The sequence below is a fragment of the Patagioenas fasciata genome, chromosome 2, assembly GCF_037038585.1.
Source record: "Patagioenas fasciata isolate bPatFas1 chromosome 2, bPatFas1.hap1, whole genome shotgun sequence".
Taxonomy (NCBI): domain Eukaryota; kingdom Metazoa; phylum Chordata; class Aves; order Columbiformes; family Columbidae; genus Patagioenas; species Patagioenas fasciata.
The window spans coordinates 10942659-10969997 of NC_092521.1; the positions used below are offsets into that span (position 1 = coordinate 10942659).

Below are 27339 nucleotides of genomic sequence, written 5' to 3' on the forward strand. Positions count from 1 at the left end.
AGGGCAAGGAAGATGATGGAGTAGAGCATCGCCCTTATGAGGAAAGGCTGAGGGAGCTGGGGCTCTTTAGCTTGGAGGAGACTCAGGGGTGACCTTATTAATGTTTACAGATATATAAAGGGTGAGTGTCAGGAAGATGGAGCCAGGCTCTTCTCAGTGACAACCAATGATTGAACAAGGGATAGTGGCTACAAACTGGAACACAGGAGGTTCCACTTAAATTTGAGAAGGAACTTCTTCTCAGTGAGGATAACAGACATTGGAACAGGCTGCCCAGGGTGGTTGTGGAGTCTCCTACTCTGGAGGCATTCAAGACCTGCCTGGGCACCTTTCTGTGTAACCTCATCTGGGTGTTCCTGCTCCAGCAGGGGGATTGGACTGGATGAGCTTTTGAGGTCCCTTCCAATCCCTGACATTCTGTGATTCTGTGATTCTGTGCTTTGAGGGAGGGGGTTGTGTAGTTAAGAGAAAAAATCATTGGACTCAAGTATTAATAACTTTGTTTCTGATTAAATAATCTCTATTATGCAATTCCCGTGCTTTTGAGTGTGTTTTAAATTATGCCATTGTGTTGTCCTACGTTTAAGTGTAACCTATATTTTCTAGTTACATATTATACAAGAATGAAAAGCTACATGGTAATGATCAGTTTTGTCCATGCACCCTTGCTACCCTGTGGTAGAAGTCTTGGTTTTCATTAGCTTTCCCAAATTCCTTTCTCTATCCTGAATCATAAATTAAATTCCTTATTTTAGACAAGAATATTGACAGCCTGTACTCTTTTGAGATGATATATATCCTCTTCAGCTGCAAGACTGCTGTTTAAAAAAACTCAAACCAACCGAACAAACAAACAAAACAAACCCACAAAACCAAAAACAAACCTCACAACAACAACAAAAAAATAAACCTCAAACCCAAAAATATTTTCCTTCTCGCTGGTGTTTTCCTATTCTTCCTGTATGCAAAAGTGTTATTTCCAACTTTGTTTTCTACTGAATGTGCCTTAATTTATATTCTATCTAGTCCTGTGGGAAATGCCATCTCATGACTTATGGAAACTGATTGTATTTTCACCTTCCTTGCTTCTTTTTGCAGACAAGATTCGGGGACGCATGTGTTTTAAATCCCCTGAAATAGGCAGTAGTTATCTGAAGATTTTGAATGCCTTCCAAAGGGGGACATGAGAGTAAAGAGACTGAAAACCTACTTTCCATGCAATATCTGATATCACAAGGAAGTGATAAACTCTGAGCATTTTGAAGATTTGGTGGTGGTGGTTGTTTTTTTTTGTTGTGGCTCCAAGCAAAATAAACTAAAAGTCAATAGCTGCTGCTAGAATCTGACTGTTATTGAATAAACTGCTGTTGCCATCAGTAGAGCAAGAATATTGATTTCTGAGAACTTAATACTTATTGCTGTGTTTAAGGTCCCTTATGTCTTTTATTCACTACATGTGAGTTATATACAAAGACTATGTTTTATCTGACAAAAATGCACTAACATAATTTGCAGCAGAGTTTGCACAATTATTTGATATTCAGTGTGGGTGGAAGCCTGCGAGTTTGGCACAAGTGTTAGCAGAAGTTTTTTGAGCTCTAGCTTGAGAAGAGAAGGAAAGGATGGCTATGCGGGGGCTTCTCTGCCTTCTCTGAACTTGAACCTCCTACAGGTGCTGCGTAATGGGGGAGCTGTTATCTTTGACTCATTTTTGCATTTGAATCTGTGGAATTTGAATGCCCCAGGTCCTCAAAAAGTCACCTCTCTCCCAGCTTATTGCAAAGCCTTTTCCCTTCCTGAAAACTCTTTGCTAACTTGCACAAGCTGCATCACAATGTCTCCCAAAATGATTAAACAACGTAACTGAAAAGCTTAATAAAATTGGGATAATTTTTTTTTGGCAGTTAAGCACTCCCTAACAAAACAGGTTTTTGTTCAGATAGTAGGACAACTATATACTCGTGTTATAAATGTGGCATTAGGTTTATTAACAATATTCAGTTAAATCTATGATCAGATAAGTCAGTTGCATTTTCCAAATGGAATACAGTGCAGCTATTTTTATATTTGACAGCGAGTATTTTGAACAAAGATATTGCTAGTGGAATTTAGTTATGTTTAGGATCTTGACTGTAGATTGTGTGAAGCTTAATATTGTTAAGAAAATTTATAGAATATTCTCTAAGGGCATCTGTTCTCTAATACAGTCTTAAAAAGGAAAGAGCGTAGGACTATTTTTACCAAACACTATGTTAAAAAATGCAATGAAGGAACTAACAGTTTGCTTGCAAAATGCTCATACTGTTTCCCAACATATTGGAAATTACTGCTAAATTCTTTGAAGTTTCATTGTGTTTTTAAAATGAGATCTTTAAAATCAGCACTGTATTTAAATTGTAAAATTGGAAGGGAAAGTGGCAGCTTCTCCGTCCCTATGACTTTGTCAGGTCATATACAGAGTTGGAGCAAGTTAAAGTTACCTTTACACTGTAGGATTTCAGTGTTGTTAGTAATACCATTTTCTTTCATCCTTGTTTGATTGCTGTAGCTTAAGCATTTGTAAGTAAGTCAGATATTCCTTTCTGGACTTAACCAGTTTACCAGTGGTCATAATGTGTGCCAGCATCTCCAAAATAAACCCTGGAGAATCTAATTAAATTGTAGGTCTTTGCTTTAGGTTGGATATCGCTTCGCATTTCACTGTATTTTACTTCTGTATTGAGAAAGCAGATTTCACTCTGGTCAAAGTTGTATATAGAATTATTCTGTTAATTAAACATATATATCATTACTTAATATATATTACACACATATTTATGGGTAGGGCTTTTTTGGCCTATGTTGCTTTTAGAGGTCTGTTGGTTTTCAGTACCACAGGGAAAATGAGATGTGCATCTTGCTTTTCTAATATACACTTATGCTGTTTTTTCATGGTGTTCAAAAGAAATTAAGGACAATGTAGGAGAAAATAGAGGTTTTTAGACAAGACCTTTATTAAAATACTAGAATTGACTATTGAGATTGTTTCCTTTTTCTGTAATTTCTCCCACTAAATCAAATGTGTCCAGACCATATGTTTGTCTCAAAGAATATGACATTAATGCTTCACATCTGAATTATACTCTTGTGATTTTATTTTTTCCCTTTTGAAGAGGAGACTCAAAACCCCTCTTGTGCATTTTATGAACCATCTCTAGCCAAAGTCTAATCATAATGATTAGAAACAACTCCTCTGTTATGTTGTAAAATTTCTCATTTCCATTTTTAACTTTTGCCTTAAAACCAAAAAAATATAGAATGCATGCTAATTTTCTAGCATGTTTCTAGATTTGTTGTTATTCTACCTCTTGTTTTTATCCTATAGTGTCAGTCTGCATTATACACTGTAAGAAGGATTCGGCTCCCTGCTGGTCATCTGAGTGTAGCTGTGAATTTCATAATAAGTGGTAGTGGTTTCAGGTTTAATGTGAGGTAAGATGAAGTGGTATTGAGTTTGTCATCATAGTGCTCTCCAATAACAAAACAAATTGAGCCATTGTGTCCCACAGTGCTGTAAGTGCTGTAGCAGTCATCAGAGTCTATGTTGTAGTGGAAATCCCATTTATTTATTTCTAACCTAATGAAACTCTTGAAATCTGCAGCTCGGAACAAATAAACACTTTTTTTAAATTTATTTTTTTAATAAAAGAATTTTAATGTGTTTATATACCTGCTTTTTCTCTCTGAGTGGGATAATTCTGAAATGGAATATTGCAGTCATGCATCAGTGTATGCATTGAAGTATTTCTTCAGGGGCTGGAGGAGTAGGAGCATGGCTTGTTTCTGTTCTCAAGTAAGGGACCATGCCCTCCCCAATGATGCAATTTTGTTAAAGAAAAAAGAGTTTGTAATAGTATTAGTAATGTTTTGAAATGGCTTAGTCTACTGTGAATATGTTTCGGTTGTCCTCCATATCTCTGATCATAGATGGTACCAGATATCGACAGATACCAGTACTGATGGGAATTAATTGAGCTGGAAGTGTAAGTGTGTTGTGTGTTGTGGAACTGCAATGGTTCTGTGAGGAGCACTTCATTTGTCCCCGAGTGTCACTTTTGAGCTTCTGTAATGTTCATAGAATGCCTGAAAAATCTGAAGAATTTTACTGCCTGAGAAGCTGGTAATAATTGTAACTCCTGGATCCTGATGTAGTGCCTCTTCCCTCCCTGACTAGATAATGTCTGTGAGTTAATGGGGTAACAGCTTAAATACAGGGCATGCTGCAAAATAGTTTGTGGTTTCAAAAGAAGAAGAAAGTGATGAATTAACATGGGAAGAAAATATTTTCTGGTATTTAGCTCTGGTTCAGCAACTGAAGGGCTCTCCTGTTAGTGAAATTTCCAGTCAGATAGGGTGGGAGGGGAGCAATTTTCCAGAGAGTTTTGTGCTTTTTTTCCCCCCATTCAGGTTGCCTACAATCACATTTCTTTCTAATAAATCTATGTCTGCTGGTATGTCTACTTAATGTGTTTGTGTTTATGCTGTTTACATGCGATCTTCTCAGTTTTCTTACTTTTGAAAGACCTTACCCGAGCTGTTCACTGTCTTCTGATGTATTTATCTTTTGATCTAGAAAATAACAGCCTGAAATAGAACAAGATTATTTATGCATTGTGTTTCGTTGTGTCTTTTGCATATAAACTCTTTGAGTTAAGATTTTGGTAATTGAAAATGGCACTTCATAGTCTATTGAGTTTTTCAAATTACAAGTACCGCCAATAAATGAATTAAAAATGTAGTTAATATACTATTCCTATGGAACTGTGTGTTTGTATGCCAGAAAATAAAAAAGATTTCATAGTGTAGTATTTGGAAGTCAATATTTGCACTCAAAGTGATATATTTTCACTAGACTTTGGAAAAAAAAGTTTAAGGAGAGGTTTATGAGAGCACGGGTACAGAACAGGCTTCTGTTTCTCAGCTCAAAACCATTCCCTTTGTGCTTTTAAAGCATTACTTAGCAGATTGCTAATACGGACAAGAAGGATGAACTCTGGTAAAAAGATTGTCAGCGTGCCATGATTTGCTAAGTTTTCAACACAGAAACATTTATAATGTAGGAAGATTCTTCTGCTTGTGTTCCATGCAACCACTTACCAGCGCGGCGCAGCTTTAATGCCAGCAGAAGTCCTGTCCCCAGCTTGGGGATCTTGTGCAGCAGTATCTTCAGGAGCTCTGGGTGTGCTGCTTTCTGAGCTCCAGTAATATTTTACCTCGTTAATTATGCTTGTGTGTTCATCTGCTGCTGGAGTAAGAAATAGGTAAAATTGTGCTGCACTGTTTTTGCTGTCTTAGGTTTCTAATTAGTAGTAGTAAAGCTTACTAGTATAATGAAGTGAGTTTGGATGCAGTGAATGATAGAACTGTTCAACAGTCACCACTAGTTCAAGGCATCTTATCATCGGTGTAGGCCAATGGCATCCTGGGGTGTATTAGAAGGGGGGTGGTTAGTAGGTCGAGAGAGGTTCTCCTGCCCCTCTACTCTGCCCCAGTGAAACCACATCTGGAATATTGTGTCCTGTTCTGTGCCCCTCAGTTCCAGAAGGACAGGGAACTGCTGGAGAGAGTCCAGCGCAGGGCAAGGAGGATGATGAAGGGAGTGGGGCATCTCCTGTATGAGGAAAGGCTGAGGGAGCTGGGTCTCTTTAGCTTGGAGGAGACTGAGGGGTGACCTCATTAATGTTTACAAATATATAAAGGGTGAGTGTCATGAGGATGGAGCCAGGCTCTTCTCCGTGACAACCAATGATAGGACAAGGGGCAATGGGTTTAAGCTGGAACACAAGAGGTTCCACTTAAATTTGAGAAGAAACTTCTTCTCAATAAGGGTAACAGACACTGGAATAGGCTGTCCAGAGGGGTTGTGGAGTCTCCTGCTCTGGAGACATTCAAACCCGCCTGGACGCCTTCCTGTGTAACCTCATCTGGGTGATCCTGCTCCAGCAGGGGAGTTGGACTGGATGATCTTTCGAGGTCCCTTCCAATCCCTAACATTCTGTGATTCTGTGAAAAATATTGGCACTAAGAACTGATGGATGCCCCGTCCCTGGAAGTGTTCAGTCCAGGCTGGATGGGGCCTTGAGCAACCTGGTCAGGGGTTGGAACTAAATGATCTTCAAGGTGCCTTCCAACACAAATCATTCTGTGATATGTATCACCAAGATTAGTTTCTACCCAGCAGAATCTGGTTTAAAGCCTGTGCCTGTAGAGAAAATTTAGGGTCTGTCACTGGATATTTTCAAGTTTTGTCACTAGCTGTGGGCTTTTTAGCATCTCCTACACAACAGAAGTTAGAAAATGAATCTGATATGTGTCATTATGGTATCTGGAAACAAATCTCATAGAATTTTTTTTCCAGTTATTTCTAGACATAGCTTGTGCGCGAAATGAGCTAAACTCAGAAGTATTAATATGATTCAACTGAGATATCTATTCAAGGAAGGAACTGCCCAAAATATTGTTAAATATTCCCCAAAGTGTCAGTGTGCACAATATCAAATATCGACTCCATGCTCATTAGAAAAAGTGTGACTCCATTTAGTCCAGCGTAGGGCAACAGACATGATTAAGGGAGTGGAGCATCTCCCTTATGAAGAAAGGCTGAGGGAGCTGGGTCTCTTAAGTTTAAAGAGGAGGCTAAGGGGGGACCTTATTAATAGGGTGAGTGCCATGAGGATGGAGCCAGGCTCTTCTCGGTGTCAAACAATGATAGAACAAGGGGTAATGGGATCGAGCTGGAACACAAGAGGTTCCACTTAAATTTGAGAAGAAACTTCTCAGTGAGGGTGCCCAGGGAGATTGTGGAGTCTCCTTCCCTGGAGACAATCAGAACTCGCCTGGGTATGTTCCTGTGTGACCTCACCTAGGTGTTCCTGCTCTGGCAGGGGGATTGGACTGGATGATCTTCTGAGGTCCTTTCCAATCCCAAACATACTGTGATACTGTGATAACATAAATAGCAATTAGTATCTGCATTCTGCTCTCGCAGAAAAGGCTTCTGGGTAGGAGTGTGGTTGCAAAGAGGGATCCAAAGATCGACTATCAAAACAAATTAAAATTTAGCAATACTGAACTTTTTAGAGAGATTTTACAAGCAGTATCTGCTGTGCTGCCATTTGAGGAATATTTGAAGAGTAATTTAGTGACTATTTTTGCAACTTTTCTTTGAGAATACACAAATGAGCTTTGCTTATCTAACGTGACCTCTGCAGCACTAAGGGGCTGGTGACTTTTCTGACACCCGCCGGTTTGGAGAGAGGCTGTCAAGTTGCATCAGGCCGTGGAACAGCAGGACATGTCAGGGGAGTTCAGCTGATGGGATCTCTGTTAAGCTTTGGCATTCTCTGAAAAAAATGGTTTCTGGGCAAAAAAAATATATTTCCTGAATTTGATTATTGATATTCTTTTCGTTAGTTCGTTGTTAAGTGTTTAAAGGTTCCAATTGTCAAGGAAATAACATGGTTTTTTAAATAATATTATTTTTTAATTGGTCTTGGTTTGAGAGTAGCTGGTAAATGGTGGTATACTACCTGATGTTGGTGGCAGTTATTACAGTGATAAATGCTTCTTGATATGGGTTATTTTTGTTGTTTGCTTTCTCTCATTTGGACCTTTGGGTTTTTAAGTAATTCAGCACAAGTTCAAACTGGACCTGTCTATATTTATCTTTTACACGAAGGAGTTAAATGTCTCTAGAAAATTCTTAACCACTCCCCGTTTTTTGTCATATAGATGTGCTGAGACCAGCAGCTGGAAACGGGTTTCCCCACGGGTGACTGGCAGGGCTGGTACAAAGTGGACTGAGTGAGGGCAGGACAGGGAGGGTGGTTTGAATCACTTCTCTGTGATGTATTGAGCATTCATTATACCCATTTGTGTGTATAACCTCCAATATTCTATACTTCACATGGATTGTTTTTTTTTAATATATGAAAATAATTTATTAAAACACATGGAAGGGTTTTTTGTCGTGAGTATATAGACTGTGCAAGCTGTAATAGCCTTCAGGCTTCTGTCATGGGTTTGTCTTGGGCAAAATACTGTCAGTGTTTAAAACACTTTTGATTTGGTGTATTGCTTTTGTGGATGGGTTTTGGTAGTGATAGGACATGGATTTTGTTTTTCAGGGCAAACCTCCTAAAAATTGAGTGAAATTCTAAACCTCTTCCTGATATGAGGATAAACAGTTTGTTCCAGCTGGAAAATGCATCTTCTCTGGATAATAACCTACTTGAAAGGATTAATAATATATGCTGACATGTTAATGTGATTGGCTGTGTCTTGAGCCACTCGTCTTATTATTATTGTAACGCTGAAACAGAAATCAATGGGATTTTTTGCCTCTTCAAATTGTAAAGATTTGCAAGATACACGGAACACATTTGATGTTTTAGCAGGTCTAGTGAGCTGATGGGGCCAGGATCCTCTGTGCCAATGTGTGCCTCCAGGGTGATGTCAACTTCTAGAAAAGCTAAATTTAATATGTGTAGAAAACACTTTTGTGATCAGCTTCTGTAATAGTTTTATATCAATCAAGAAGGGAAGATTCTTGTTTTGCTCAAGGCAATTTTTTCATGTTTGTTACGAATAAGTGCATTAAGTATTCTTAACTGTGATCGCCAGTATATAGATTTTTACATACACACATATGCATGCAAATATATACATATTCATATCTACATGTACACACGCATACAAATACGTATATATCCCTACAGAATAAAAAGACACAAGGTTCTAAAGAAACAATTAGTGCTCATCCGAATGGGAGTTTGGCAGTTTTTAGTACATCAAAGACAGATAGCAGTCCAGAATCTAGCACTTAACACACTGCACAGTGGTGTAATTTCTGGTTTAAAATTTACTAACTATTAAAACAGATCATAGCCCAAAAATAGAGATACCCTTTACAGACGGGAGATCAGGTTCCAGAGGGTTGCAGAGAGGCAGGAGCAGCCTGTGTGTGTGTGTGTGTGTGTGTGCAGTGCACGGCTCTGTCTGGTCCTGGGCTGGGCTGGGTTGGGGCTTATCAGCATCCTTCTGTTGGGATCTGCTGCTGACTTGTGTGCTGTGTCCTGCTGGTAAAAGTGTACGTGCAGCTACCCAGGCATCTACATCAGTGAGATGATCCATTGATAGGACTCACTTTCCCTCTGCCCCCAAATAAATTTGATTATTTTTTTTGTTTTGGACATTTTTCCAATTTTCATATTGTTATGAATAGCTACCAGTACATCTTAAGAGGGAAAGTGTGGTGAGAATCATAGAATAATTTTGGTTGGAAGAGACCCTCAAGATCATCGAGTCCAACCATAACCAAACCTAACTCTAGCACTAAACCATGTCCCTAAGAACCTCATCTAACACCTTTTAAACACCTCCAGGGATGGTGACTCCACCAGGTCCCTGGGCAGCCTGTTCCAATGCCTGACAGCCTTTTCTGTGAAGAAGTTTTTTCCTAATATCCAGTCTGAACCTCCCCGACACAACTTGAGGCCATTTCCTCTTGACCCATCACTTGCTACTTGGGAGAAGAGACCAACTCCCTCCATGCTCCAACCTCCTTTCAGGTAGTTGTAGACAGCGATAAGGTCTCCCCTCAGCCTCCTTTTCTCCAGGCTGAACAGCCCCAGTTCCCTCAGCTGCTCGTACGACTTGTTAGAAGTCCTGCCTCTGAGTGTGAAATGATAGCTATAAGTTCCGATTTCTGTCAATGTGCAATGCGCTGATGGAAGTTGAGCTAAATCTGCCGTGCTCAGAAGGAGCCCCTGGTTTTCATGAGCTGAGGTCACCACAGCAGCTCCTGAGCTGGATCCTGGTGTAGCCAACACGAGTGCTCTGGGGTGAGGAAGGAGAGGCAGAGTTGAACTGGGTTGGTGGTTTGAAACTGCACACTATGTCCAAAGTACCTGTATTTTTGCAGAAAAGAGAAATTAAATCTGGGGTGATGGTCTGGGGGATTCAAAACCGATTAGTTAGAAGAGCTGATCTTGTGTGATCAGGACGTTTTCTTCTTGAGCATAAGCTTCAATGTAAAGGAATGCAGGAAAACGAAACCGTGACAGAGCGTGTGTCAGAGATGGAGCATAGCAAACCTGCTGAGTATGAGGAGCCTTCCTTGTTTAATTTTATATAAGCAGATGAAATATGGTTGGTGGTTTTTTTTTTTCTTGATTTCTTCGCTAATATGTCTCAGGGGTTTTTGTGAATGCTAATTTTACATTATTTTAAATAGATGGAGCTTGTCTCCGAGATTACCATTTTCAAGAATAAAGCTTTGTTCAGCCAAGGAGGTAGCGTATCTGTGGTGCAGGAACCTGTAGGAAATTGTGTGTCTTTTCAGAATGCGTAGAGAGTAAGAAAACCTTCTCCCAGGGCAGTTAAAAAGGCCTCCTGGGAGTTGGTATCACAGAAATGAAGCAGCGTTTTCCAGGAATGGGTGGTGATCAGGAAGAATTTAATATGTAGGAAGGAGCACATCTGGATACCCAGAGATTGTCACAAGAGACTCCTTGGTTCTCTAAGCTGTCACAGTTGTCAACAATAAAAATGTATGTCACTTTTACTGGAAAATCAGGTTCTAAGATAAGGAGTGAAAATGTTTAGTATTCTGAATACTGGAAAATAAAATTAACAGATTCTGCCAAAGCATGTTTTCACCTAACTGGGGAAAATAAAGCTGTTCCTTTCTAGTTTAATATGCTTAAAATATTACTCTGGAATAAGAATTGAGTGGAGCATTGAGTGCAGGGAACTTCCTTTGCAGCAGAGTGCAGCTAAAAGTTGTTAGCGAAAGACATTGGAGAGGAATGGAATATATTCGGAAACAAACTGACTACAATTATAGAAAACAAACCAACCAAAACCAAACAATAACAACAACAACAAACCAGCCAAAACTACCCTAGAAACCCTAGATACTGGTTTTTGTATACCTGGAATCTTACACAGGATCGAGTTCCCGCTGCACTTGGCATTTTGCACTCTGCCCTGGTATACAGTTATAAGTGTGCACAGATTTATTTAGGGAGTTTTGGACTGAGAAGAACTAACTCATGTAAAGATCATATTTGCAAATATAAAAATACAAAATTGACCTGTGATGTCATTCTGGCTTAGATCACCGGCTCCTTCAGGCAGTGGATGTCGTCTCTGTATTTGCTTTGCTCAGTGATTACTCTTAAAATAATGAATGTTCCCTTTCGTCTTGCTCCCATATTAGTGATTAAATTTAATGCCATATCAAATTCAGTTTGAAAATTTTTCTAGTCAATTTGTCCTAGTCTTCTAGATTGATATCTTTAGGAACGAGTACTGTCTTTCTTGGAGTTTTTATATTGGTTTTCTCTTCTTGAGTGTCCAGTTAGCTTCAATATTCAAACTTAATGCAAAGTTTTGGCTCTGAATCTCATTGATGTTAACTGATGTTTTGGTGGTGATGGTTTTTTGTTTGTTTTGTTGTTTATTTTTTTCCAAAATATTGCTTTCCAATTCTTATACTAATCCTGCATTCAAACGCTCAGCAGACAAGTGCATCATTATTTTTTCTTCTTCATTGAAGATGGAGAGAACTTCAGTGGAAATGTATGATAATAACTGTCTTGCATAGCATACAAACAGAAGCAAAAGCTTTTGACAGCATTTGCAAAGGAATATAAGGAGAATCACCTGCTGTGTGCTGTCTTGGAAAGGAACACAGAGTTCTTAATATTGCATTAAATTTAAAAATTTTAACTCTTTCTGTCAAGATGGAAGTCATGTAAAATCCACCGTTTTACTGGGAAGCAAAAGAAATAATGATATTTGCAGTTCTGAGTGTTTGAATACATTATTCTACTACAAATTAAAAACTAGAGAGAAACAGTATTAGAAAACACTTATGCAAGTGTGGTTCCAGTTTTAACTACCACAGAAGTGGTTGTGTGATTTGAGAATATCATTGTTTTCAGATAAAGAACAAAAACATTACATTTTCATTTGTTACAGACTTTCATGTGTTGTTCAACTGTCATATTTTGCTTGGTTGAAACTGTCCCACTCTAAAATAGAACTGTTACATATTAATTGGTTTCCCTCTCTATGGGTTCCTACTATAAGCATGCGTCCACCAAAACACTGAGTGTTTTGAGCAGTACCCTTATGTGTGACCATCTCCAGTGCTTAACACTCTACTTGACCTGGGACTCCTGCTGTGGGATTTTTGTTCTTAATGCCCTGTGTAATACACATTAATCTTCTCAGCTTTGACAGTGAAAACTCTGCTTGTTGGTCAGGTTTTCTCTCAGTGTTGCTGGTGATGACCATCTCTGAGGTACATCCTACTGTAGGAGTAGCGGCTGTTCTGCCCTGGTCAGCCTGTTTCCAGGTACCAGACCCACAGGAACTCCAAGCTTTAAGCTGTTTGGATAATATCGCTACCGAAGAGTCTCTAAAACATGAACTTTGTGGTCTAGAGCAGCAGGCTCAGCTGGGCTGCTGTCCTGACAGTAATTCTGAGTACAAGTTCTCCATTCTTTAGTTGTTTGAATGTGAATACAATATGGCAAACACTGCCAGCTTCATTAAAACTGGAGGTTATTGGTCTAACATCATTTATGTGATGGAAAATCGCCTATGATCTAAATGGGAAAAAAAGCACAGAATATCATTTAAAAATTTCTGTGTATGTTCTCTGTGCACAGCAGGGAACAGTGTACATTTTAAGTGTGCAGAATGTCCAAAATTCCAGTGAAATGAACTGGATCACTGCATACAGTACCAGGATGCGGCTTTTAAGTTTCTTAATTCCACCAGTCCAGGCTAATGCTGACTTTGATTTTAGTTTTTGTTTTATCATAATAATTCTTTTTATAGTTAATTTGATTTCTTACATCAGGTTGAGGCTGAATAGGGAGAAGTTATGTTGCTTACAAGAGAAAGTACCTAGAAATCTAGTCCTCAATTAATCATTACTTAATAAAGTTTTTTCTGGATTTTGAAACTATTGCAGAAGTTCAGAATGATGGAATCCTGCATATTGCAGTATTATAAATGTTTCCTTTCAGTTCCATCATGTTTCACAAAATCACATCTTAATACTTTTCTTTTGATTTGCTACTTTTCATGTTCTGCATTTAAAACATTCTGTTGTGAAGTCTGAGGCGAGAGGTTAGGGTGATAATCTGTATGTAACATGGAAGTTAACAAGCGATTTAATTGTAGAAACTGTAGGACTGTAGTAGAAGCATCTACATGAACATTTCTTGGTGTATGTTTTGTTTTCCCAAAATAGGTTATATTTTTAATAAGTGCTTTGTCCATTCCAAAACGAAAATAATGTTTTTTCTCTTAGCACTGTCACTGCTGCTCTATTCTGCCTTCAGAGCATTTTCATTTCATTTCTTTAATTCATTTTGAAGGGGTTGAGTGACCTCAGACCTTCCTGCAGGCTGAATATGTTTTATCTGCAGTTTTTTTCCAGCCTGTGAAACTACTTGTTTTGTGCGTTGCTTTGTAAATGTTATCATATATTCTGTTGATCAATTATGTAAATATTTAAAGTTTGTTTTGTTGTTGTAGGCATTGGATCAAGACAGAACTGCACTACAGAAGGTGAAAAAATCTGTGAAAGCAATTTACAATTCGGGGCAAGGTAAGACACTGTTTTCTTTTTTACATGACAACCTAAGCATTTGATTTCAAGTTTGAGAAGTGTCTTGCAATTTATCCTCTTGAAGTTTGTGCCATGAGAGATTCTTATCTGCTTAGGAGAGTTTGGATTTAAAAATTTTCTTTCTTCTTATTATACATCAGGTTAATGTGTTCTCCAATTCTTTCACTCTCATATTCCTTCTCAGTGACATCTAGGAGAAGTCACATGGGTAAATTTTCCTGCTGTCATAACATTTCAAGCAGCTACCATCCACTATTCAATCCAGGCAATGGCCTAGCCTGAATTTATGGAGTGCACTTCTAAGTGAAATAAGAATGAAAACCTGTTAAAAAGTTTAAAATCAATAAATAAAAAGAAATATCTACAGACAGATGTATTTGTTCCTTCAACACTTGTCTCTTCTCTCATAACACAGAATCATAGAATGGTTTGGGTTGGAAGGGACCTTTCAGATCATCTAGTTCCAACTCCCCAGCCATGGGCAGGGACACCTTCCACTAGACCAGGTTGCTCAAAGCCCTGTCCAACCTGACTTCGAACACTTCCAGGGATGGGGCATCCACAGCTTCTCTGGACAGTGTGTTCCAGGGCCTCACCACTCTCATGGTGAATATCTAATCTAAATCTGCCCTCTTTGAAAAAGCCATTACCCCTTTTCCTGTCACTACATGCCCTTGTAAAAAGTCCTTCTCCACCCTTCTTGTAGGCCCTCTTTAGGTACTAGAAGGTTGCTAAAAGGTCTTCCCCAAGCCTTCTCTTCTCCAGGCTGAACAACCACCTCTCTCAGCCTGTCCTCATAGGACAGTTGCTCCAGCCCTTTGATCATCTTTGTGGCCTCCTGTGGACCCACTCCAGCAGGTCCATGTTCCTTTTATGCTGGGGGCCCCAGAGCTGGATGCAGTACTCCAGCTGGGGTTACGTGAGAGTGGAGTAGAGGGGCAGAATCACCTCCGTCTACTTGCTGGTCACTGTTCTTCTGATGCAGCTCAGGACATGGTTGGCTTTCTGAGCTGCAAGCACACATCGCTGGCTCATGTTGAGCTTCTCATCAACCAGCACCCCCAAGTCCTTCTCCTCAGAGCTGCTCTTAATCCATTCTCCACCCAGCCTGTATTTGTGCTTGGGTTTGCCCTGACCCATCTGTAGAACCTTGCACTTGGCCTTGTTGAACTTCATGAGGTCCACATAAGACTACCTTTTAAGCCCATCAAGTGCCCTCTGGATGGCATCCTTTCCCTCCAGCGTGTTGACTGCACAACACGGCTTGATGGCATCAGCAAACCTGCTTTGAGTGCATGCGATTCCCACTGTCCTTGTTGCTGACAGAGATCCTAAACAACAGCACTGCCAATACAGACCCCTGAGGCTTGCTGTTTGTCACTGGTCTCCACTTGAACATCAAACTGTGCAACCATCCAGCCAATCCCTTATCCACCACGTGGTCCCTGAGTCGAATCTATGTCTCTCCAATTTAGAGACAAAGATGTCATGTGGGACAGTGTCAAATGCATTGCACAAGTCCAAGTAGATGATGTCAGTTTCTGTTCCCTTATCCACCAACTTTGTAACCCCACCATAGAAGACCACCAGAATTGTCAGGCAGGATTTGCCCTAAGTGGAGCTGTGTTGGCTGTCACCAATCACCTCCTTATTTTCCGTGTACCTTAGCGTAGTTTCCAGGAGGATCTGCTCTGTGGTCTCGCTGAACACAGAGGTGACACTAGTCTGTAGTTCCCTCTATCTTTCTTTTATCCCTTTTTAAAAACAGGGTGATGTTTCACCTTTTCCTGTCAGTGGGAACTTCACCAGACTGTCGCTTCCAGTTTCCATTTTTTTCCCCTTTTAAAAATGCACAACATGTAGATTTAAACATGTGTAATAAAAATGATGCAGCTCCCTCCTTAGATAAATTAGTAGAAGCTTATTATTTTGCTTGGTGGAAGATGCTGTGGATGTTTCACTGGAGCTACTTTACTGCAATGATAGGTGGCTGGAATGTGAATTGAAAACCGGTTTGAGTAACAAATTACAATCAAACACAGACCAATATACAAATTAGGTTTTTAAAATGTTATAAAGTCTACCTGGCTCCTACCTCTGTTTCTCTTAAGGTCTAAAAACTGTGCCAAAGGCAGATAGGGTAGCAGAGCTGTACAGTAAACACTGGGGTTCTGAAAATCCCAGTTCCTATTCCCCACCAGTAATAATCAGTTTAGCAAATATTTTCCTTATGCAGAACAGCTTGTCAGTGGCTTTAGTTTCTGTGTTGTCATGGTGTGGTGTGTGCTGTCCCATTAACTTGTGTTTATGGAGTGTGAGGATTTTTTACTGTATTGTAGATTCTTAACTTTTCTGCCAATTGCTGACATTGTTGCCCTACAAGCACCTCGTTTCAATTAGCTTTTCTGTAACTTCAGTTGATGGTGAATGTTTTCCTGCTGAAATTACTGAGTTTCAAAAATGATGAAAATTTTAGAACACATTAAAAGCTTTCTGCCTGTTTTGAAGTATACCCATGATACTAGAGATTTTAGATATTATTTGATTTCAGTCTTACAATAAAAGCACTATTGCTTTCAATGCCTGGAAGCAGACCATACTATATCATGAACTAGTCATGTTGAGTGAAGCCAAGAGAAGGTTGGTTAATGGTTTTAATTGGCTGCTTCTGCAATTAAAAAGGACCAAAAATAATTAGGTAGTTGTCTTTTCCTTTTTTTTTTTCCTGAGAAGTCTCATTTCAAGGGTACACATCAATATAAAATGATTTGGCTAAAGAAAGCACTATACATAATACTCTAGCTCCCTCTTCAGAGCACTGTTGTGATAGGCTACATTGTAATTTGAAAAGGTATACACAGAAGGCAATTCATGCAGTAATTCATAAACATAAACTAGGGTTAATAAGAGCAAGACTAAAAGCATGTGTTAGACATGTGAAACCTTGTAAAAAGAAACGCGAAAATAAAGTGCTTGAATTAAAGCTCAAACTAATTTTACCTACTTGCATAAAGAGAATTGCTAAGCCAGCAATTTTCTTGTGCTTCATTGATGAAAGTGGATTTTGTTGATGTTTAACTTCACATAAAACACACTGAAAACAGCTATCAAATGCATTGTTGTTCAAGCAAGAGTTAGGTGACTGTTTTAATATTTCAAAAGAAAGCCTCTAACTATATTTTGAGAAGTTGAAATTGGAATTTTGTTTTACAGCCTCAGTTGTTTGCTGGGAGATGTGACCATGTTCAAACTACTAGAGTAGGAAATGTGTTTTAAAACTATTCCACTTCATATCTCCTTTGAGAACTGCAGCTGGAGTGCTGAGCAATGGTTATTCAGGGGCCATAGAAATTCTTCTCTCTTCAGTTATGCAATTCATACTCTACCAGAAGTCATAGCTAAGATTTTCTGGGTTGTATTGGAGTTTTTTCTGGTTTTGGTTTTTGCCTGAAGTAATGTTTGAACAGTGACATTCACACAATGCAATGTGTCTTGCACAATTCTTCAGCAAGCCCTGCCCCTCTGGTTTGTTCCTCTTCATTGCTGAATTATGAACCGCAAGCAATGCTGTTCTGTTACAAAAGGGGCTTAAATGTCATCCGAATACTTTTTGCTTTTTGTGCACTTCCCTCACCCATCTGTCATGTTTAGATCTACTGCTGTGGAAATGAAAATATACCGGTAGAGAAATATGGAAGTCTCTTGGACAGGTCCCATCTCTTTTTTTTCTCTTTGAAGATACTCTTTGGGAAAGGCACCGTTTATGAAGACCAGTGAGACATACAAACTGATACCTTTTTCTTAACACTTCCTCCTTATCTGGCTTGCTGCTTATTTCTGGCATGAGAGATTGCGTCTGGAACTGGGAACCCACCTTAGGTGAAGGGTGCTTGAACTTAATGGAGAATCTGCCTCTGACTAGCTTTCCCGTACATTTGGATTGAATTGTAACAGCAGTAGATTGCACAATTAATTTTGTAGTAGATTTTTCAACAACCCTTTTTCATTAGATCCCTGGTGTAACTCCCAAATATAGTCAAAAGAATTCACACGGTGAAGAAATAAAACCATAAAATCTTTGCAAGACCAAAGGTACTGAGTCAGGCCAGCAGTGCATGTGGCCTCCTGCAATGATCAACAGCAGATGCTTGAGGAAGCACAAAATCAGTGCAAAGATGAAGTTATTTATTTTTTTATTTATTTATTTAACACTTTCTTAGCTCTCGGTGATGTGAATCACACAGAACCAGAGAATGGTTGGGGTTGGAAGGGACCTCTGGAGATCATCCAGTCCAACCCACCTGCTAAAGCAGGTTCACCGGAGCAAATCACACAGGAATGTGTCCAGGTGGGTTTGAATGTCTCCAGAGAAGGAGACTCCACAGCCTCTCTGGGCAGCCTGTTCCAGGGCTTTGGCACCATCAAAGTAAAGAAGTTTCTCCTCATATTCAGATGGAACCTCCTGTGCTTCAGTCTGTGCCCATTGCCCCTCATCCTATTGTTGGGCACCACTGAAAAGAATCTGGTCCATCCTCTTGACACCCACCCTTCAGAACCAGAACTGATAAATGATGCTTGAAGCTTCTTGATGGGCTTCTACAATTCATTTTATCTAAAGACTATCAATGGCAAAGATTAATATTCGTTTAAAGTCTTACATCAATCTAGTTAAATGTACCCTTGCTCCCTTGCACAGTTGTCCCATGCATGTTCTTCAGGCCTTAACTCCCCTGAGGAGCAGACTGGCCCTGTCCATGTCTCAAAGCATTGACCTCAAGCCAACCAGAATGACTCAGTTAATGTGAAACTGAGGAACTTTTGCATGAACTTGATCAGTGTCATCCATTCTATCTTCCTTACTTTCTTTCTCCAAAATGGCACCATAGACTTTATTTTTTAAAACAGGGAAGAGGGGTAAATTTCAGGACAGAGGGACAGGAATTGCACACAATATTAAGGATTTAAACATTCTATGGCAATGTTTTTGTGTTGCTCTCTTGGATGCTGTTCCTTTCCTAATGATTTCTGATGTTCACCTTTGCTTTGTTTGGTACTGAACATCAAGGTGATGTAACTCCAGAACATTTCTTTCAGTATCTATTTACACAATCATTTCTTAAATTTAGTGGTGTTTTCCCTTGCATGTTATGCTACCTAACACACACTTTTATGTACTAACCATTCAGCGTTGGATCCTTCATCTAACTTGGTTGCTACCCAGATGCGATCCTGTCGCTATAGACTCTGTGCACAGTTAAAGGATGTATGTAGGGGCTTCTGGTGTGAGATAAGTCTAATTTCCTCTGCATTTACATTAGGATGAGCTGAATTGTAACTTTTTCTATGCTGGGTGTAAAGGGGAAGAGTCTGCTCCAGGCTCTAATATGGGTATCTTTGTTGTAGATGTCTGTGTTTGGACAGGTTAGTCTCACCTTTGGAATCAGCTTTTGTTTCTATTTTCCTGAATAAATTATAGTAATGTATGGAAAAGAACAACAGAGTTTATCAAGAGAGGTTGGACCACATGATCCTTGAGGTCCCTTGCAACCTAGTATTCTATGATTCTATGGATCTTATTTCCTAGCTCACTTTTATGTTGTTGAACCGTATGGGCCTTATCACTCTTTCATGAAGGACTTCACTGGTGACTTTCTGTTGAGAAAATGAACTCTTTTCTTTCCCCCACCACATCTATTTGACCTCTCTTTCCTCTGTGTGAGGCTCATCTCTCTTAGTTTGCTTAGTTCCTGTCGGTGTTTTGGTGAGGGACAGACCTTCTCAGAGTTCCAACAGATCATTTCGCACGGATTTCCTCTCTCCTCATGCTGCGTGATTGCCTGGAGGGGAGAGATTTTTGAAGTAAAAGTTTATTCTTATAAAACCTGTGTTACCTGGTCAGCATTTTGTATTTATCCACGTGTCCACCAACTCTGTTCTGCACTGTAGTTTCTATAAATTTGTCTGAGGAATATGTAAGCATTATTGCTCTGCTGGTGCATACGTGAATTCTCAGTTCTGTCTGGAGCTCTTATTAAAAACAGCTATTGCATTTGCTTCTTGTTCTTCCTGTAGTATTGAGGCTGTTGTGAATAAGAGGCTTTACTTTACAACTGTATAGTTTGCTTATTTTATTCTGTATGTGGGTCTAAGTGGCTTGCCATTTCTCATTTTGTCAGCTTTATGAATTCTGCTGTTAGCACTTAGATTTGGTAGAAGTTCTCCGAAGCAGAGTTGAAAGAAAACTCATCCATGAGAACTTCTTCAAGCATGTCAGCACTGAACACAGATGGAAAATAAACCATTTAGCTTTCTGAACTGGTGTATCAGTCACTACACTTACACCACAATGATCTAGAGGACCTTGCTGAGGTGCTGCTTACTCTGGAAATCTTTGAAAGAGGCTTTTTATCACTTTTCCCTTAAGCAATCTCAGTCCAGAAGGTATTATTGTTATCAAGTCCAGATAGTAATATGGTGGTCAAATATTCTTGTCTTTTCTATTATTTTTTCATTAGATTTCAGCTCTGTGAAGGATGAAATGAGGAAGGATGCTTTCTTATTTCAAATAACTTCTTCTGCCATCTTTTTTAACCTTGCCAACTTTCTTGCTTTTTCTAAAGTCTTTTTCAGTCAGTTTTGATGTGTATGTTTTTCCATTCATGAATGCAGCTTGGCTCTGACCTTGGTTATTTTTCCTTTGGCTGCCCACAGAACAAAGCTGTTTTATAAGTGCGACATAAAAATAGTTTCAAGTTGATCAGGATTCTGAATTGTGATATTTTGTTTTGTGTTTTGGCGTTAAGCAGATATGCAGAAGTAATACTCAGCAATTTAGACGTTCTTCACGTTTCTTCAGGCATAATTTAGGTATAATCAATGACAGAAAAGACTGGTGTTTGTGCATTTCTGTAAACTATTTAACTTTATTTTGTCTTATTCTTGAGTGTTTGCAGGGTAATATATCTGAACGAAACTGTTTTAGACAAAGGAAATTTAAGGATTTAATTCTAGTCATATGTTTGTTAGCTTCAGTGTCTAAAGGCTGTTCTTCAGCCTCTCTTCACAGTATTTGCTCTTCAGTTTCCTTGCTTAATATGCACATGTAGACATGAATTTTGCTGCGTTCAGAGGCCTGTGCTAAAATTCTGATAACTTTTGAATGGGAAATAAACATAGTACTTAATGAATGTTGTGGCATTTGGTGAAGGACAACTTCTTTGTATACCTTGGGAATCTGATTTAGGTCTTATGTCTTTGTCCTGGGAAAAGTTTACCACAAGGCAGCTTTAGAGATAAGCAACTTCAGGTCACTACCTGGAGCAGCAGAACAAGGTGGGATTTGGCCCTGGGAGTCCTTAAACAGACTTTATTCTAACCAGAATTACTTAGCATAAAACCAACTACAAACGTGGTTTATCCAAAATTATTCAGCATTCCAACAACATGATACAACACGGGTTTGTATACCAGGTAGGAGTTCAATTATTACACGGTCGACTCAAACTCAAGTGGATCAGATCCCAAAACTCTTTAAGAGTGATGATTCAAAATGCGCATCTTCCCACTCTGTGTCAAAGTGAGGACTCTCACGGGCACCCAGATCGCTTACAAGGTCGCTGAGGTGTCTCAGTCCCCAAGGAATGTTCCTTAGATGGCCAGTCTGAGGAGGAGAGTCTTTAACTACAGACCTGCTGCTCTTAGGAAGACCAACTCAAAAGAGGTCTCTGTGAATGCCATTTATACCCTGGTTCAATATGAGCTGTGGTCATTACAAGCACGGTCCAGAAGCTTCTCAGCTCCTCTGGGCCTGGGCATCTCTTTGGCTGAGGACCCTGTCTGTTGACCAAGGGCCTGACCCCTCCTGCTCCCCCAACCAGGGCGGGGACATGAACATGAGGAGTCAGCGTGTGACTGTCAGCACTGACCAAGGTGCGTAGGTGAGGGCAGGCACAGTGGGACACAAAAGGTACTAAAGAACCACCAACTGCACTATTGAAAGCTCCAGATCTCATGGGCGGAATGGGGGTTGTTGGTGGTGGTGGTTGTGCAGCTGTCACACTCGGTTGCTGGGATCTACATCGTCAAAATGGAGAACGGGAATGAGGAGAGACCTGATTATGGTCTACAGTTTCCTCTCAAGGGGAGGAGCAGATGTAGGTGGTGATTTCTTCTCTCTGGTGACCAATGACAGAACCCAAGGGAATGGCAGGAAGATGTGCCAGGAGAGGTTTAGGTTGGTTATTAGGAAAAGGTTCTTCAGCCAGAGAGTGCTGGACACTGGAACAGGCTCCCCAGGGAGGTGTCACAGCCCCAACCTGAAAGTGTTCAAGAAGAGACTGGACAACAGCCTCAGACAAATGGTGTGAACTGTGGGATTGTCATATGCGGGGAGAGGAGTTGGACTCGATGATCCTTGTGGGACCCTTCCAACTCAGGACATTCTGTGATTTAGAGTTTTTCTATTGTTTCCTCTTAAAAAATAATTCCAAATACACACATTATAGTGCAGAAGTAAGGGATGCCACAGCGTTGCTGTGTTGTGAGACAGGAGAAAACAACCTACCAGGGTTTTCTCAAAATGAAGGTGAATTCTGTGCTTTATGTTGAAGATGGTTGAAGGTGTGGATTGCGGAGAAAATGCGCATCTTTCAGCTCAGAAAATACCACTGCTGTGTGCAGTCCAGTATCTTGGTTTGTAATAGATCTGCCATGCTATAGTGACGTTCTTGTCTCCGGCTCATGTCTTGGCTGCACTGCCAGATCTCGTCAGAGACGGGCTGGTTACTGGAACCCCTTTTGCTGCCCATGACCCCTTTGGATGGGGCTACAGAGCCCATCCTTTGTTGTCTGTGACTCTGGCACCTCTCAGGGAGCTGCTGAAGAAGGAGAATGTGTCTAGGGAAGCTGTTGTGTTTTCATCACAGTGCTGAGCTTTGTTTAGAATGCTGAGAAGACAAGAGCCAGTTCTAGAAGGCAAACGTTGTCCTTTGTATGTGCTGCTGTCAGTGTTCATGTCCCTCTCTTTAGGGTTATTAAAGTGCTTCCTACAGCACTGATGTCTAAGGAAGTAAACATCAAGTCATGCACAGCATAGCTTTCTTGATGCAAAGGAAATTTTATTAGGACACTGGGAAGTCATTTCAGTGTTTTTGAGGCACCTACAGGGAGAATAAAGTGTGTTCTTTACTGCAAGCATGTTGGTATTCATGTGTTGCATTTTGGCATAGGTGGCAGGCTTAATTTTTCATCTGTGTGCCTTTAAGGTCAGGTAGGGAACTTCCTCACCTCTTAAAAGATCGACATTGATACTTATGTAAAAATTGAAAAATTATTATTTTTACACAGTACTTGAATTTTGGGTGTATATATGTGGTAATTACAGAAGTATTCCTTTTACATCATAATCAAAGCCTCATGTCTAGACTTGGGTGATTTGTGGTCTGGGATTCTTGAGAATTTCCTATATGTTGTTCTCGGACAATGATCTACTTCCTCTGTCTGACTCGGAATGTCTTTTGCCTTTTCACAGATAAAGGGAACTCTTCTTCAGCATGCTGTCAGTCTCTTTACAAAATCGTGTTTGAAAACACTCTATGAAACTACGAAGTGCTTAAAATCAAAATGCTGGGAAATATAGTGGGGTTAGAAGAGCTTCATTGGCAGGTGTTCCCATGATGTAGCAGATTTCTTTCTGACCTTGTTCCATTATTTTTCCTTTAGAACAGTAGGGTACCTTTGAGCTTTATTAGCTCAGGACTGCATAAGCCGAAGCTGCTCCTTAGATCAAGTCTTCTGTGTATGTTTATGCAACAGCTGTTACATCAAAACAAAATGCATATTTTATTATTAAATAGTGGTTTTCTTGGTTTTAATACTAAGCTATTTGATTAAAGCTGTATGATTTAGGAACAGTTTTACTCTTATTAAAAACATACTATGAACATAGGATTAAATATTTGGTGTTTTAAAAACCTCAGTGTTGATGTCTGATTTTTAGAACGTGAAGTTTGGAGTTTGGTTTTGGTAAATAAACATTGTGATTTATTTGTGTGTGTGTGTGTGTTTGGTTTTTTTTTCCCCTTCTTTTCAGTGTCGTCCCCCTCACCCTTTGTAATTCAAATGCTCTCAGGCAATATGACAACTGGAGGGATATAAAACATGCATGTTTTTAGGGTAAAAACATGGTGCATATTGACAGCTATTCTCTCTTCTATTTACCCCCTTTCACTGCACAGAACTTATTCTAATTGGAATAGCTCTGTGGTTTTGTGTTTGTGGCTTACAGAAAAAAAAACATCGTAAGACTAGGACACTCATTAGAGTGAAATGTTGATTTAATTAATACCAACAGTATTCCTGTAAGAGAGATGGAGGTGATAAAGTATGTCCCAAAGGGCTGTAGTGGCAAATTTTCTATTTCAAGATGTTAAAATGGAAGTAACAACAACAAAAAAGCAAACAGATGCCAGAAAGGAGAGTAATTGAAGCAGGAAAAACATTTTGGGCACAATGGTCTGCAATGCAGAATTTCCTTCATCCTCGAGTTAAGGATTTTACTCACTGACTTCAATTTCATCCTTTGGGTTCTGACTTCTCTGTATGACCAATTTGCTATTAAATGTATTGGAACAAGTCTTTGGCTATATACCAATATACATTCCATTCTGTGGGATAACTCAGTTCTACAAAACAGGTGAGAAGAGGTTCTTTGTCTATAAGTCATGGTACTTCTTTTAAACTTACACTCAGGTTCAGACTTGGTCTCCTTAATTTTATATCTGATACTATTGACTCTATTTTGCAAAAGTGTCCTACATTACAGTAAAAAAGTTCGCATTACAGTAGACAATTATAAATTACTGTTATTTACAAAATAAGCACGTATCAAGGTTGTTCTATTGATATTTTATTGATCTTGTTAATTTATTGATGACTACAGAATTTCTTTCATTGATGTATTACAAATTCAAGTCACTGATTTTAAAGAAGCATATATATGTCTTGCTAAATAGCTCTTCAATATATCAGTAAATACAGTAACTTGTGGCTCTTTTGAACTTGCTGTTTTGTGGTTGGTTTGTCAATATTGCAATACATGAGCTTAAAATAATAGACTGTCTACAATAAAAAAAATTCCTGACTTATTTTTTGCAGATCATGTTCAAAACGAAGAAAACTATGCACAAGTACTAGATAAATTTGGAAGTAATTTTTTAAGTCGAGATAATCCAGATCTTGGCACAGCTTTTGTAAAATTTTCCACGCTTACTAAAGAATTATCAACACTGCTGAAGAACCTGGTGAGTTACAGACTTTCTTAGTGGTTTATGTTTCCCAAAGTAAAGTACAATACACCAACTTCATGATCCTGATGACTGATGATAATTTGAGAGATGCTTTCATTTTTTTTCAAAAACAAACACAACTGTATCTGCAGAGATTGTCTCTAAAGGGTGTTATTATACACTTGCTGTGTTTGATTGTTAATTGGCAGTTAAGAAGAAAAATACAAATGTTGAGACATCACTTGAGGCATCATTCTCAAGTGATTCAGGGTGTTATAGAGCTCTTCTTATGGACCTTAATTATAATCATTCCCTGACTTGAAGTCTTTCCAATTAAAAATCCAATACCGTTAGTTATGGCTTTTTTGTCTTGCCTCAAAAAGAGAAATGTTCATTTCTTGGAAGAAAGATGACAATTTGGGAAACATGCTTAAATGGCGTTCATAGACCATTCTCCCTATGGTATACAAAGCATCCATAGCTTGAATAGTAGGTTTATGAGGATGGTTTAAAGGTTTGTCTTATCTAAAGTTCATCTGAGGTCTTTCAGTGCTGAAAGCTGGATAATAAAACTGTAGTCATAGCAAATATCTTTGAATGCTGAAGTAATAAAGCCTCATTTCTTATGAAATCGTGTTTCCTGTGTTTGATAGCTGTTGTATTCGGAAAGTGGTAGCTTCAGTTTTGTGTTCTTCTTACAGTTATTAGGTTATGTTCTTCGTATAGTAATTATCTCCATACTTTGTAGCATGTGAAGTACAAGCAGTATTAGAGGCTTTCTTTCCTGGAGTGCCCAGGATGAGCAGAGCTGCTTTCAGGTCACTTCCGAAGTCCCTGTAGCCAGTGCCCGGGCTCTGCCAGTTGCCCAAGAGCGAATCTTTAGGGAATAGTGTAGAAAGAGAGCAAACGTGTGAGGTAACCTCTGGGCTCTACTCATGAAAACCACCTTCAGCTCAGAGACGTTGGAGCTGCAGGCGGTACCTTTTGCTTTGTAGTCCTTGTAGGTGTTACTTCCATGAATTTGTCAAAGGATTTCTTGGATGTATGTTTTGCTTGGCACAGAACATGGTGGATTGTTCCAGAGCACTAAAATGAACTGCTCTCTGGAATGTCAATTCTATTTCTTTTTACTTGATCCTTTCATTTATTGTTCCTCGATTCTTATATCTTATAAGAAATGTAAGAATTTTCCTACTTTCCCCAGGAATTTACAGATAGCTGTTTTACTTCTTTTCCCTTCTTCTGTTACTTTTCAAGCTGAGTCTCAGTGAATCCATAATTTGTATTGTCCTTTTTGGTAATTTCTATATCTTCTCTTAGTACTATTGTACCAGTTTTGGAAATGGAGGGGATGGTTCTATTTCTTATTTCTTAATTGCTTTATGATTACTGAGCATTAAACCTGATGTTTTCAAGGGATTCCATGTTCTAACTTCAAGGTATATTTTTACGTGAGACATTTTTCTGGATGATTGTCGTTCCGTAATAAGCATGATTCTATATATGCATTATTTTTCTGCTTTATGCATTACTTTAATTTTTTCAGCATAGACTTCAGTCTTTAATTTCATTCTCTCAGTAGTAAATTCACTGAAACATGTTGGACTGCGCAGACCCCAACAACACTCTGAACAGGGTGTCAGATCTGACCTCTCATGCTTGTGCTCATTTCTGCTGTCTGAGTTGTACCTCTTCTTCATCACTTACTTACTCATCTGTGGATGATCACACTTACCCTAGCAAAGTCTTTAAGAACTTTGCTCCAGCCTATTACCCAGATCATCCTTTGTTCCAATGTCGGCGGTTCTAAAGGCCAGTAGATGAGTGAGGAACCTGCTTTCCTCTGGGAAGACTTGTGTTATTCTGTGTTATTTTGTCCTCCCTTAATCTGACTTTGGCACACAATTGAAAAAAGGTGTTTTGAAATATGTGCTAAAGAGCAGTTTGGGATTGGAACTCAGGTTTCTTGGAAGCTCTCTGGACCACATCATTTCCCGCAGGGCTTCCCCAGACATTTTGAACTTATTTCAACTGGTAAACAAGAATTATTTATTAATTTAAAATATTGCTGATCAAGAGAAAAAGCTCTTTTAACTAAAGAAGCCACACTCATTCAAAACAACATTATACTATTTCAGCTAGACTATGAAACATTATCTATTTAAATTCTTGTTGGCAGGATTTAAAGTAGGTTATTCCCTCATTTACATCGTTCAGCAGTCTCAAATAGACAATAAGCTTATTTTATAAATGCCTCGGCATTTTAAAACCCATACTTTTTTGCCTTTCTTACCTCCAAGATAGATATTTCTGCTTTTTTGACCCACTGTTGTTCTTAAGCATCATTCTGACTAATACAATTAT

At 39.2% G+C, this 27339-nt stretch overlaps 1 protein-coding gene across 4 annotated transcripts in view; it reads left to right on the forward strand.

Moving 5' to 3' along the window:
• ASAP1 (ArfGAP with SH3 domain, ankyrin repeat and PH domain 1) overlaps window positions 1-27339 on the forward strand; it is a 154395-nt gene that overhangs the window by 63193 nt on the left and 63863 nt on the right. For all 4 annotated transcript variants that reach the window (XM_065830414.2, XM_065830417.2, XM_065830415.2 and 1 more), the window contains 2 exons: window positions 13597-13669; window positions 24845-24990. In XM_065830414.2, the coding sequence (XP_065686486.1) occupies window positions 13597-13669; window positions 24845-24990 (219 nt within the window). The remainder of the gene's footprint in view (window positions 1-13596; window positions 13670-24844; window positions 24991-27339) is intronic.